The 15472-nt window shown below is 36.5% G+C and overlaps 1 protein-coding gene across 1 annotated transcript in view; it reads right to left on the reverse strand.

Moving 5' to 3' along the window:
- The window catches only part of CLSTN2 (calsyntenin 2), a 197998-nt gene that overhangs the window by 21802 nt on the left and 160724 nt on the right, over positions 1–15472 (reverse strand). Inside the window, exon 8 of the mRNA XM_035544917.2 lies at positions 6465–6627. Coding sequence (XP_035400810.1) covers positions 6465–6627 — 163 coding nt within the window. The remainder of the gene's footprint in view (positions 1–6464; positions 6628–15472) is intronic.

The raw sequence follows: 15472 nt of genomic DNA on the forward strand, positions 1-15472 counted from the left end.
CAGTAGCCCTCAGTGGGGAGTGATCAAGCTGCCAATGAAAGCAAGACTTAACAATGTTACTGTATTTTGCATATTCTTTAACAGTCACAAGAACATGTACAATTGGTGCTTGAAATTTCAAATATAAATAGACCAAATGTAGAAATAACCCACTTAATTTCAGATGAGTATGTTGTAGGTGCCTGTCCTACTTGTGTGCTGATCAGTTGGGGTGACTCCCTTACACATGGAGAAAAGCAAATGTTTCCAACATACATTTCACCTTGTCCTAAAAATCTCTCAGTAAGTCACAATTTTGGGGGTTCCTGTCATCTAGCAAACACTTTCTGATCCCAGCCACAAGGATGTTCTATTATACATGACACTGGAGAGTTCAGGAGAAATTGAAGAACTCCCAGGGTTCAGACTTCAGTGTTAAGGTACATTCATTAATGAAGTACAGGTTATTTTCATGAAGCTTTTTTTTTTTTTAATTTAATTTTGGGTTGATAAAAAGTGGGACCAAATTTGATTACCATTGAATTTCACAGTTGCGTTGCTTTGACATTGGAGATGAAAAGGGCTGTTTTCATTCGTATACCAATCTCCAATACACAGTCATGCCTTTCAATCAAAAATGAGTCACTTTATTGAGCTCACAGATCTTCTTTTAGGCCTTTCTGCCCTACCTTAATAATGAGCAAGTAATTATCAGGGCAGTCTAAGCACATGAGGTTTTCACTGGAAACGATGAATCAAGAGAATTTCCAACTGCAATGTGATTCTTCTAAGATGTTATAGACTCTGGTTATCCTGTGCCAGATAATTAAGGAATGATTGATTATTCAGGGTCCCAACAGAAAGACTGAAGTGAATCAGGGAGCTGCTGCAAGACATTCTGGCTCTGAATGCCTCAGATCCAAGTCCCAGAATTTATCCTGTCTCCTTATTACAGCAGTTTAGGGAGCTGGATTTAACTCCCTGTCAAGCAGATTCGCTGTTAAACAGGAGAAACCTAACATAGATTTCAGGCAAGACATAATTACAGACTCAAGTTTTTATACTCCCAGAGCTTCTTAGCGCAAACGCACACACACTCACACGTTGTAGGTTTTTGTTGTTGTTGTTTTGTTTTTGTTTTTTAAATAAAATTCAGCTAGAAATTACCCAGAAGATTATTCATCAATCCTGGCCCTATTTCAGTCTGCCCCTGCTCTTGGTAGACATCATAACCTGATGACCTTAAACAGACAGCTTTAGGCTTTAAAGCATTATGTGAAATAGGACGACTATGCTAAATATGAAATAGGACAAGAATGCTAAAGGCTACCTGCTCTTAAGTATGCATATGCTAATTTATCTCTATGCAATATGTCTATAGATCAAAAGCTTTGTTTAACTTGTGCTATTTAAGATAATTTCTCTGAAGATAAGAAAAACACTCTATAATCTCTCACAATTATGCCAATATATATTTGCTATTCCTAAAGGAATTGGGGAAATGTTGACAATCATGGAGAAATGTTACAATTTTATTTATCTTAGAGCAAACCACAGTCCAAGCTATGTTAATGCTGCATGAAAAAAACTATACTCCTGTTCCTCCAATAACAACCCTGTGCTGCTGCATATTGCCCAGTGCAGAAATACAGTTAAATAAGGGACATATATCTATGCTAAATTATTGACAGATTTGAATGTAAATTCAGCTCTCTAAGAAAACACCCTCCTAAAATAACCTTTCACATATGTTTGTAGTTCTGCAATAGCCAAAATACCAGTGAAGTTTTTGATGAGAAGAAGAGCAATAGAGAGAAAGAATACTGCTGTACTAACAAGCAGCAGTGTACAGACATACAGACATTATGTTGAAATCTACCGAGATGGTCTTGCATTAATTTGTCTGCTTGTCTCACTCCACTGATGCCCTGGCTTGGTAAAGCCTACGCCAGCCCCCAAGGCAGCATCCACTGGGGTTATGCTATGCAGTAGGGAGTAATCTTTATCTGTAGAACATCTTAATTTCTGGGGGACATGCAACACTGAGTGACGCAGGCTGCTGCTGCACTGCCCACAGTGTGGCCCTCAGTGTTCTGATCCCTCTCCAACTTCTAATTCTTACCATACCTCTCGTCTTTAATAGTAAGTAGGTTCTCTGACTGCAACTTTGTGATTGATATGTCAACAGAGTGTTTAGAAGATAAGGTTATTCCACAGAAGTATTTTATAAAAAATTGGTTTCCACTGTAGATTAAGGACAAAGGAAAGTGACAGAAGAATACAAAACAAAAATAAACAAACAAAAACCAAAACAGAAATTGCTTAGAAACCAGAAGTTACAATAGCCTTCTGCTACATTCACAGTAACAGAGTTTGCCTGTTAACAGGCTTCTTCTAAAGATCTTCCCCTGCACATTGTGGCTGGCATAAATTAATTGCAGTGTGAAGCCCTCCAGCACTCCAGAATGGGTGGCATTATTAGAAATAATGACTTACATGACTTACAGTCACGGTAAGCTACAGTATAACCTTCTGACAAGTCATTAACTTGTGTCACAGCTTTCCTGACAGGATTTTGGGAATGCTACATTAAAAAAAAAAAAAAAAGCCACTGTGGGAGGGAAAAGGTATGAACTTAAGACCTTATCTTTTCAAAGAAGCCTGGAAGAAATCTGTTTGCAGTCCGTGGTACAAAAAATGATTAGACTACCAAATCATGTAATTTGCTGCCTTTTTCTGACTGCCTTTGCCACTGAATGATTAGCAACAAAAGGATCAGAGTGAGACCATATAAACCTTGGTTTAATGGAGGAATTTTCTTACTCTCTAAAAGGGTTCATTTACTATGTTCTCAGATAAACTGAATCATAAATAATGAACTCAGAGGAGAAGTTACTAGAGTAAGATCCTGGAAAGTGCAGTTTGAGGAAAAGCTAACCTTAATCTTTTTGTTTGCATTGCTTAGAAGAATGGAACAGAATTGCAAAAGCTATAAGGGTGAATGAGAACAATTTGGTGGTCAGTTACAAAGTCTGATTCTGTTCTTGCTCTGATGTGGATTTGTTTTAGGTGACCTGAGGAAAATTCTCCTACCCACTTGATGCTGCATTTCATTCTTGTATAGTAAGAATAACTATAATTCGTTGCTCCAGAACTGTTACCTCTTCACTGTTTGGAAAGTTCTCAAGAATCTAGAGCTGGAAGACCTGATCTATGGGCAAAGCATTATTTTTTATTGCTACAGTAGAAGAGTTTTATATGGACAGGGCTTCTCTGTCATGGAAAGTAAATTCTGATGGCCAGATTAACTATTAAATAATCAAAAGTATTGTCTCTAATATGTACATCCGTGTGCCACAATGTCACAGTTGTCCCAGTCATCACAGGCCATACATGACACGCTAGTCTCAGCAGCCTGGAAGGACTCATCAGCCACACACCTTGGTGCAGTAACACAGTATGGGCAGCAGAACTAAATTCCTATTTTAACGTAACAACACCACCCACCCAAACCCTCACCCAACTCTAATTACATTTAAAAAAAAAAAAGGAAAAAAAACATTTCACATGTATTTTGCTATACTTTTCACACAATATTGTATAATAATAACTGCTGTACTATTGCTACAACTGCTAATATATTTTTTGTCTTCCTCCAGACACCACAGCATATAATGCATACAGAATCTGTTCAGAAAGGCTAGCAATTTCAGATGCATCAGGTTTGGTTGTATGACTTTTTAAGCTGTTAAAATTGGATACTAATTTTTATGTTGGCCTTGGTATGTTTTGACATTTCAGTGGTTTATTTGTCTGTCAGTTTAAGGACTCTCTTAATTCATTGTTATTTAAATATGGTTAAGTGAAGAAACAACAGGTGCCAACTATTTATTTTCAAAGCTTTCTTTGAGTGCATTTCCTGAAGTGCCATACTCTGCCCTTCTGAGGTGCCCTGAAACAAGAGCAGAAGTTGAGCCTTGAGGAGGTTTCTGTGATCCAGACTGACCATGTCTGCTTCCAATATCCCTTCAGGGAGGTAGTTATGAGAAGCAGGGCTGGGTTCAGAGTCACTGCCAGGGTCACACTTCCCTCATGTTCCCTTCCGTGTCTCTTTTGTTCTTGGAAGCACACTTAAAAGAAGGTAATTTTGTCCTTCAAATACCTTTGAGAAGAGAGCAATTTTGCCTCAAGTTTTATTTTACCATTAGAAACAGAACAGCACTTTGGACCTAAATAACCCCACCTACTTCAAAGTCGCACCCTTGACAATCATCTGTGAGACCACTGATCTGAACAAGACAGTCCTTTTAAAGAAGAAAAAATTAAGTCAAATCCTCAGCCTTCAGTATCTGCAGCAGAAGCTGTTAAAATCTATCAGGATACAAAAAGGCCTAACCTAGGTAACAACTGTACCAGCAGTCCACAATGCTCATCCCCACACTCAGTTCACTAAGAGCCCAGTCTGCTTAGCTCTGTAGCAGTATTATTTTTTTTCCCAACCTAGTGTCATTGAAATCACAGCTCAGAAGTCTCCAGCTTGGGTCACACATACTATGTACTAAATGGACCGAAGCCACACCGTTTAGCCTAAAGATAATCCTTTAACTCCCACCCCCAAATTAACTACCCCCACAAAAATATAACAGTATCAAACATGAACTACACAAAATTAAAAACAGGGAGATCTTTGCTAGACATTGCAACAGAACCCTAAATTAGTGTGGTAGCTCTGCCTAGATCTTCCCCTGCAAATGAACTCCCTAAAAAAAAGGACGAAGGCTTTTAAATTATGAAAAAGGAAGATTATGTGAGAATAACATTTAGAATATCTAATTTTAAGAAGAGAAAATTCATATTGATAATGTCAAAACAAAAAGATTTTTATACAACTTTCCTCTTGCCCACTGTGTCATTAAAGCTGGAATCTAGCCACCAGGGTTGTTTTAGTTAAGTCAGTGACTTTCTGCGTTGCATTAAACTTTAGCCAGTTCCTGACAGACCCTAGAAAAATTCTATTCTATCACCTTTAAAGTCCTGTTCTCAGCTTTTTCAGCCAAAAAGAAACTTCATGTAAATTGTGTTGGTATCTGTCAACTATTTGTCCCAGTTAACTATTGTCTAAAACCAAGTTCTGTTTTGTGAACTGTTTGGTAGGTGTTTCACCCCGTATTTCTAGCTAAAAATGGACTAAGACTGCCTTAGCACCTTAGAATAAAATTAAATGCATTCTGTTACATATTCAACATAAATGGAAATTCCAATAGACTTAAAGTTCATCCTTCAGAGATGGAAGCCTGCAAATACCAGTTAGGCAAGATCAGTGGATCAGTGTATATTTGTACAAATGTATAGGATTGGTGTCATGCTGATTAGCTAGCTATCATAATACTTATCTGAGTGATCAATATTTATCAAATCTTGGTTTTAGGACTAGTGTAGCTTTATTCTGCATGTTGTCGTTGAAGTAAAGACTGGATCTTTACCCCCAGAGTGTTCATAATCTAACAGCTGGACGTGCTTCTAATAAATATTTACACTGAATAGCTCTGTCATAGATAAGATATCCAAATTTTGCTAATAAAATACTGTAAATGAGCAGAGATCAAACTAGCAAACAAGGTAACAAGAAGAGAGAACGAGAACCAACATTAAAGAGTGGGGAAGAAATCTATACGAAAGCATTTTGTCCTAATTGTACAGTTTGCTTCACTTCATACTTTGCTGTTGTCTTAAGTGAAAACAAGACAGCATAAACAGAGATCAACATGGAAGGGTAAAGAAGAGAACTTCACACGAGCAGATGAGCAGAAAAAGAGGACTGCTTCAAGTGTAAAGCAGAGAACACAAAAGAAAACAGATACCAGTCACATAAGGACAAGACAAAAGAATGAGAAGAGAGGTATTACAAACGCAGAAAACAGGGAAAATTAATACTTAAGTTAAGGCCCATACATGTATGGCTTTGGGGATGTGACTTCTGGCTTTACTTTACTCTCACTTTTATGTCTGTAACAGGGTGAACTGATTAAATTAGTGGAATTACCGGTGATGTACATCCTATGTGAAGAGTGCAGGATTGGACCATAAGTAGTTAAAGCAACAACAGAAATCTGATGCAGAGATTGAAAGGAGGAGATGGGTGGAGTTGTAGGAGGAGATTAAGTTCTTTAGAGTAATATTTAGATAGTTTGCTTAAAGTCGGAGACCAAGGGAAGTAAAAATAGTGAAGAGAAAGATAAACAAAACAATCTTTCACATTAAATATACAAACTGGATTCAACACTTCTTTAGAGGATGGAAATGCAAAGCCTGCTAATGTCTTATCCATTTTATCCTTGGACTTGATTAATTATTAACTCTGGATTTACTTCTATTTTTATACCACAAACCTTTTAGTAACTAATTTACTATTCAAGCAGGGAGACAAATTAAGCTCATTGTTCTTAATTCAAAATTCTACTATCTACTATCTGCTGTCACATTACCTTGCCAACAAGCACCGATTGTCAGCTGCATGGCTATGTGTGAAGGGTGGATGGGCCAATCGTTGGTCACAAGATAAGGTTCGTATGTTGTTCCATCCATATATAAAGTAACAACAGGAAACTCAACATTGACAACATAGTAATGCCATTCTTTATCACAAATCTGAAAGACAGAATGCAAGAGAAAAGATTACTTAGCACTTACTGTCTGGTGACTAATGGCCATATCTCATACTCTTTTCAAATCGTATTGTTTCCAAATTTCACTCATAGAAAAAAAGTTATTGCAATTTATATATCGTTAAAATTAACGAAAGTGTGAAACAATGGTGATACTTACATTATACATGAAGAATATATTTGATAAATACAGGCATTTTAATGCACACTCATCAAGAACAAGGCATGGATGAAACAGAAAAATCAGACAATTCAGTACTTGTTCTGTATTTTCACATTTGTTAATACATAAGATTAGTTTCCTAGTGTCTTTATTGACATTTGAGAACACAAAACTGCAGGTACTTGGGATGTTTTGGCAGTTACCGGGGATCCTTGTTAGCTTCAAATTAAGAAAATACATAGCACTTAGACATTATATTGTATTATCAATGGTTTGATTCAATTGCCATTATTAAGTATTGCATTAGTATTTAGAAAGTCCTGTTCAGCGTATCAGGACCTTCACTGTACTAGAAGGATTTCTGTTGTGCTCTGTACACACACACATGAACTCAGTTCAAGTAGTCTGCCTTCTTGATTTGGGCAGACAACCCAAATCTTCTCCATGCTTCCTGTTTTATTTAGTCTGAAGCTTTTCCCCAGGTATTCTGCAAAATGAGGACCTATATAGTTTCACTTATCTACATCAGTATCGAAAAGCAACAGCCGCAGTTACACTGTACTTTCAAGGTGAGAGTATCAGTGTCAAATTCACATGATTTTCTGAGTTGGATAACCGGAGATTACTGTGAGATTGTCAAATTCTGTTTTAGTTCAAAAATGTACAGTTAGCTGAATCAGTGTCTCTGAAGACAGAAGTCTAGTGTGTAAATACCACTTCCTGCCCAATTCTTTTTTTTTTCCTTTCTTGTATCTTTCAGATTTAAAAGTTCAAAAAAATAAATCATGGCAAATTGGTAGGATGGGGGATGTTTTTAAAAATAAGTTACATATTATAGTTATAGTTTAAAAATAGTTACAGTCATCCTACTTTCAATTCTGCAGAGATATTTGTTTTGATGTATTAAGAAACTGAAGTGCTTGAATGCTGATATCCTTGCTGTTTCATAAAGGCAAGCAGAAAAGTGACGTTTAAGCATAACACTGTCCTTGACCAGGTTAAGTGCTATCTGCTGCAATATCTGCCCTTTGAAATCAAAAGCTAATGTTTCGTTCCAGAAGACATTTCAACAAGAACTTAATCACTTCTATTTCAAACGGATACATTTATTACTGCAGACATCACAGCTCCACAGCAAGAGATAAATGCAGTAAAGGGGCTGCTAGAGTCTTCCTGTTGTAAGCAATAGACAGCACAAATGTTTTCTGAAGGTTAAATGAACTGAAACCAAAATTGAAAGTAAATAAATTGGAAGACTGAAAACTTTATTGAACAAACAGCAATCACGAATACTATTATGCAGTCCTCCTTTTCAGAGAAGAACAGCTTGCCAAGTTTCCTGACCTGATCATTAGACTGTGATGCGTCATAGCCCCATGTATCATACATTTTATATAAAACAAAATGAATGCTGTGCCTGAGTTTGAGAGAACTTGTGTGATAAAAACTACAGGGGTTGATATTTCACATTTTTCAGACAACTGCCTCAGAGCATTTCTTTTTGCAACCCTTAACTACATCAGTTGGAATGTCCCAACTACTACATGAGCGAGCAATCCTCACATTTAACCAAAGCAAGAGCACTAATGTGGCATCAACAAACATTCTGGGGTTTCATATACATGGAAGCGTGGTAATGTATAGCTAGTTTGATTGCTCTAGTGACTGACCAATAAGGCAGTTACATTTTTCTGAAGAAAATGCTGTCTGGAAACACACGATTACATAATCACCACAATTCAAGAGTCCAGCAACTGGTCTCCAGTGCTTCCAGGAAAAATGCAGATGTCCAGCTGCAGATTTCCACAGCTGACAAACTACTAACTGACCTTATTTTTTTCTGGTACATCCTGGAACATAAGACATAGCAATTCTAGACAGTTTGTTAAAGTCCTCAGAGTATCACTTGTATGTTTTTCCTTAAATTTCAACACATAGATACAACATTTTTAGGGGAATTTAGGCACTTAAAATCTCAGCTTGGTGAGATCTCAGCTTACTGAGATTTCAAAAGCACCCGAACTGTTTAGGTTCTTAATTCTATCAAGAATTAAGCTGTCTCTCAAGATAGCTTAGGTACTCTGACACAAGTAAACACCACCAAACTATCTTTAAGAATCTGTACAGAGTCCTGGTGTAAAGTCAAATATTCTACAAGGTAGCAGTAGAATTATTTAAAAACACTGGAATACATCCCAGCCACTCAGTAGAAGTATTTCATGCCTGGCCATTTCACAGGCAACAAAATAATGAAATAAATAATTGCAGAGTGCAATTTGTTATGCTGTCATTTCAGACACCTTCTTCGCCTTGTTAACATAGGAAGCCAATTTTTCCCCTGCTTGCATGCATTCCACACTGGCAACAGAATGTAATGATTGCGGTGAAACTATGAAAATAAAATGATAAAATATACTAGTTTGGCAAATAAAGAAATTGTAATCATGTAAAGTAAGAACTTTATTAAAAAATCTAATTTATAAAGCTATCTTAATGAGATAAAATTGCCGATGAGCAAGCTTAGCTTTCAAAGATTGCTGGATCACTAGGCTGGTATAATCACTTTATCATGTCAGTCTACCTCTGAAATATATTAATCAAATCACAGTGAATTAACTAGTTTGAAGTCTCAGTGATCACTACAAGTCATTACATGGGAATATGTTTTCATGAAATGGAGGAAAATAGATGCAATATAGTCTATGAAGTAAGTTTCTCAAGACATGAAAGCTCTTATCTTCTGAAGAATTTTCTGGTTTATATTGGAATGGTTAGGAATGGATTGAAAACAGTGTTTTGGTTTGAGAAGCATACAGCAATTAGAAAGAGGCTTCCTTGGTCTGCAAATATCGCCTTTTATGGCTTTGTATATAAGGGCCAGACATGCACACACGAGAACATGTCCTTTACAGCTTACAGTCCTGGGCTGTCCTCATTGACCTGTTTGGCTAGATACACGGACAACCCATACTTCAAGAGGTGTCCCAGTGCTTCAGTTCAGCAGCAAACAGCCATGCATATTCGCAAACCTCTGACTAGCTTCCTAAATGATCCTTACATTTTTGCCAGCTACGTTCAGTAGACAACTGAGCTGGCCACACAAACAGCTCTGCACATCTTGTCAGTGCTACTCAGTGCATGTTTTGGGTCTATCCCTTTAGAGCTGAGTAAGTATTTATTAATTTCATTACTTCCATCAAATGTATACGGCTTTTTTCAAGTTTACCCTCCTTTCAATCCTTTTTTAACAGAAAGATGTTTTGTATTTATACCAGCGTTGATGGGAAGTCCAGAGAATCTAGAGAATACAGGAATTTGTGCATTTATTTCAGACTGACTACTCCCATGGACTTCACAAAATGGAATTTCTAGTATGGAGGTAATTGTAACTATACAACATTATCGCAAGTCCTCTTCCAAACTAGCTTTATCCATTTGGAGAAGCTAGATGGAGGTAGAGGCAGAACAAACTCTGGATAAGCAAGGCCTCTTGGAAAACTTGCAGTCCTCTACCCCATAGTGTTATTTCCTTTACTCCACTCATACTTACCTAGTGACAGCTTCCAAATACTTTTCTGTTTATTGCTGACTACTAACGTGAGCTGGGAGGGAAACAGAACTCTTTTGCAAAACAGATTTTTAAAAATCCCTACTAGAAATAAACCATCCAAAACCATAAATTCTCTGTGGAGAAAAATCCTAAATTACTTGTTTACATTAATTATGATATTTCACTGTAAACGTACTTTAGATTTAAATGAGAAATGTAAAACAAATTAAAAAAGAAAAAAAAAAGGTGAAGGGACAAACTAACACTTCCATTTAAAATGCAGAAATACTTTGAACCTAGCTGGAGCACTTTCCCATCTTTTCTTTCATTGTGATTAGGGTAGTATCAGCATAGTTGTAAACACTTTGAGTTTGACTAAGTTTAACTAATTTGTGTTCTCTGAAAGAATTTTCCCTTTCAAGTATTTGCAAACAGCAATGGAGGAATTTATCCCCCAGGTAACTCCCTCATTCTTAGGCCTCTGATAAACTGCTCTCCCATCTGGCTTTCAATTATTTTTCTTTCCCCTTACTCTTACTTTCAGTATTTTATCTTTTCACTTGCTGCCTTGAGTCTATTATATTGTGCCTTAAATATTGATATCAAAACAAAACAAAATCAATACCTTTGGAGTTTTTTGATTTTGCTGTATATTCCCCCTTTGTTTTGTTTTTTTGCTAAAATACGTTGCTAACCAACTGCTCAGCTAACTGGCTCAGGCTCTTTCACCTACTCTCATGCAAATTGTGCTTAATTCCCGTCTTAATAACTGATTCAAATTTAAATAGTTGCACACCAAAAGAACCTATCTAGTATATTCTGCAAAAGCAAATCCTAAACTAGGTCAAACTATTGGCAGTGTTGTGATGGTGCCCACGCCCAAGGGTGGAATGCCAATGGAAATGCTAATGGCGCTAGTGCATCTCCTCAGAGGAGCACTCTGAGCTGTACAGCTGGGCTGAAGAAGAGACTGACCACTGACAGTATTTTTGTGCTAAAAACTTGAAAATAAAGTGGTTAGTTAAGAACAGTGTAGTAGTCATTGCAAACAGCTGGGCTGGTGAGACCAGTTCGAGATCTGCTTTCATTTCCATCAAAGACTGGAGATGTTTTAAATGTGCAGCACAGAGCTTAACTTCTCAAAAGTGAATAAAAGATATAAACAGAAATTGAAAAGGTACTAAATTCTCCTCCTCACTTTTCCTTTTTATGGATAAATTCTATAGATGATTTCCATTAAATTTTGGATGCATTATTTCACTTCTACAATTGTATTTTTATCAACAGAGATGACTTAAATTGAAAGAAGAATGTGCATTGTTGTTTCTTCAACCTAACTGTATATAATATAAATCATCCTGCCTGAATTGATGCACATCTCCTGGAGCGTCACTACAGGAGGTACTGGCCTTTCAGGACTGTAAGTGTCTCTAAGACCATGGAACATTTCACTAGCAGACTATTCTTCATAAACAGATAAATTCTGTGTCCTTTCAATAAAACTATTTTCTGCTGTTTGGTAGATTTCAGTTAGTAAAACATTTTATTTAGGCCACTCTATAATCAAGAATATAGTGGAGAAGGCTATTATATTCATTTATAGCAAAAACCTTAACACTGGAATTGTTTCCTTTTTTGCAAGCATGTCTCTATAGATTCATTGGAGGTCATCATTGTGAAAATTTGTAAACATGCAGAAACAACTGAGGCTCTGCATTTTTATCTCATTTCACTCGAATAGACAACAAATGCAGGGAACCTCTCACTTGAAGAGACAACAAATGCAGGGAACCTCCCTTTGATCTCACGCTTAAAGGCTTTAGCAATATCCACTCAGTTACAGACAGCACCCAGATCAAACCCTCTGCCCTGTTCTGAAAGCAGCCCCATGCTTTGTGAATCTGCTTCAAAGCAGAGCACCCCTTACAATGGTTCAGAATACAGAACACAGATGATAACTGAATGGGGATATATGGTTATTATTTTGTGTTTAAAAAGAAATACCACATTTTTCTTTCAATCTCCAAAATAATCCTTTCTAAGTGAGCTTTTTAAAATTTTACAAATTTTGCCTTTCATCTTTTTTGTTGGTGACACAAAATAGACATTTAAATGGTTCCAATGTATTTAGATAGAAACAAGATCACATTTTTATAGTACTGAGCAGAAAGCACTGAACTGAATACAAACAGGGAGCTCGAAGGTAACAGATTTAAAGATTTCAAAAGACAGTTTCGTTGCACCTTTCACAAAGACTAACGGAGTAGTGCTATTATAAGAAAGAAAGCCTGAAAGCGAAAAATAAGCTATTAATTTGGAAACATTGCAGTGGAATTCCAGTAAAAGCTAAAAAGTTACATGCATTTGCATGTTGTTCCCTCCCCCCCCCCAAAAAAAAACAACAAACAAAAAAAAACAACACTGTTGTACATTAACATATGCCAATGAAAATAAAATTTTGTAAGAGCTATAAGCAGTTATGCACAAGGTTACTGAGTTTTGCATGAAGGCAGTCCAAAGGTGAGCTTTCTCCTGTCTCACTCTGGGGTTTATAGCTTTGTCTGTGATGAATGGGAATTTTAAAGACATTGTTGAATGTGCTTTTAACTGTTACTTCAGAAACTCATCTAGAATCTTAATTGTTTTGCTATTATGAGTTCTCATCCAGAAATTTCTATTAAGGCATGCTAGTTATATAACATATATATCTTGGGGCATTGCTTTTGCTATTATTCTGCTGCTGTCTTGATAAGTCTTTGCCTTAAATTCAATAGCAGAGCTACCTGCAAAAGCTGATTAAGTAATACAGGGAAATAAGTTACATAGTCAACTTATCTCTTTTCTCATTGGCTATAAGAACCTTATGATTTTTTTGTGTGTTTGTTGTTGTTGTTGTTGTTATTGTTTGTTTGTTCCATTATTCCACCACCACCACCAAAGGATACGCTGCTAAACATCCTGGTGCAGATTGCAAGTATGTAGTTCAGTATGCAGATATTCAGTATTCAGGATGTACTTATTTCACTGGATACCTGGGCTACACAGTGCATTTCTGCTTTGTAATACAATGAACAAAATATATTTCTGCTGTGAATATGCAGGCTTTATAGTCAAAATTTACTTTTGTGAGAACCAACAGATACGCACTTCAAGTTGGCTTTGTCCTACAGTATAATCTGCTAGTTTATTCATTTTGGGGAAGAGCTATTGAAAACGAACAAAAGCGAAGTGCAAACACAGATTAATCAAATTCATCCAGTAATATAAATTTTGTCTTGTAGTATTATTTATTCTACCCCAGTAATGGGCTCTTTGCATTAGCACTTATCTGCTTGTTCTCCCTCTGCCTTTACATTTTAATATCCAGATATTTGCCACATGTGTTGGCTTTATTTAATCTAAGAACTGCTGAACTGAAAAGGATTTAAGCATTTGAGGAAACGGGTCAGCATATACTTGACCACTAAGTGGAGCTGTTCAGATCGCAAATCTGTCCCTAATAAATCCACAGCCTCTTCAGGAAATTTTAAATAAAGCTCTACAATATTCATATTATGGGCTGGATTTTTTTTTATTATTTTATTATTTATTTATTTATTTTGATAATCTCTTTGGGTTTCCCTTTCTACATTAATTCTTTAGCAGGTCTTTCACATTACACTTTTTTCAGTCTGCAAAATCAGTATGTCCTGCCTCTGCAATAGGTACAGTATGTATGTAGTAATAAAGGCACAATAGAAGAAAAGTACACTGTATGTGGGAAAAGCAGGAATCAATATACTCCCAAGAGTTAAATTAACGGGTGATAGATTGCAAAGCAGCATCACAATCTACAAGGTCAGGGTTTTTTTTGTTGTTTTGTGGTTGTTTTTTTTTTCCATAAAAATACTGTTGTAGACTTATCCTCCACATAAAACTTGCAGTTTGAATCCTAGCTTGCATAGTGCTGCTCCCCTTTGATCACACAGCATCACTGAACAAGTTCTGAGAGTCTGACAGCTGGTGGCTGGCAGTGAAGGAAAAACAACAACAACAACAACAAAACAGGTTGCTTTGCTCTGGACCAGTGCTTTTATGCCTATGAGACTAGAGCATCACCTCTCTACCAGTTGTTAGCAGTACTGGTTGTTACATGGAGTAATTTGTACTCCTTCGTGAGGAAGCTTTTCTATAGCTACTATCTGTATCAGAAGTTGGATTTCTCTAATACATAAACTGATCTTATGTAAGCTTCAAATATGTGAGTGAACTTGGAAAATGAAATAAACTTTCTTCTACGTTTGTTTTAAATGTATGGCTTAGAACTAGCTCTCAGAGACCTTAATACAACATATCTCCTGATATTTGTATTTTAGTGCCATGTAATTCTGAAATTGTAAAGTAATGCATACAACCAGTCCTAGAATAAAGACTGAACATTGTACAAATTAATCCCTTCTTTCTATAACCTCAACTAAGCGTAAGAGGAACACTAGTGACAGAAAGCAGCAAAAGAGAGACTACTCTGCTCTTAATAACTCTTAAGCAAGTTATTGCTTCATCACAGGACTTTCAGTGAGGAAACGGGAATTCAGCTTGTATTCCCTACCTTTGGTTGCGTGTGTAAAAGGAAGAGAAACCTCCTGGAGTTATATTAAGGTGAGCATGAGCCACAGGAATTCTAAAGGCTCTGTTGACAGCAGAGCAAATCTGAGCTCCTTAATGAGTCACCAAAGTTACATGCCCATAGAGAGACAATCTGAAACCCTGACCACAACGGCCCGAAAATTCTCTCCATATGTCACTATTAATTGACACCTTATTTAGGAAGCTAAGCAAAGCAGAAAACATCTTCCATGATCGCATATTTTGAAAAAGAGGAACTAAAGGTGAAGGGGAAGCACTTCTTTGCCCTTATCATCTCACTAATTGGAAAGATAATGTGGTTTAATGTTGATTTTACAAAATGAAATTTTGCATAGCTTATGAAACAAGTATTTCAATATAAACTATTCAGTACAAAGTACTGAGTATAAAACTAATGGACTTTCTGATGTACCTAGTTCAAGTAAATGCTATATGCAAATAAGTACCTATCTAGTCACTCACTTTCCAGACTGGTATTTTCAACTGTTT

The sequence above is a fragment of the Cygnus atratus genome, chromosome 9 (genome assembly GCF_013377495.2).
Source record: "Cygnus atratus isolate AKBS03 ecotype Queensland, Australia chromosome 9, CAtr_DNAZoo_HiC_assembly, whole genome shotgun sequence".
NCBI classification, from domain to species: domain Eukaryota; kingdom Metazoa; phylum Chordata; class Aves; order Anseriformes; family Anatidae; genus Cygnus; species Cygnus atratus.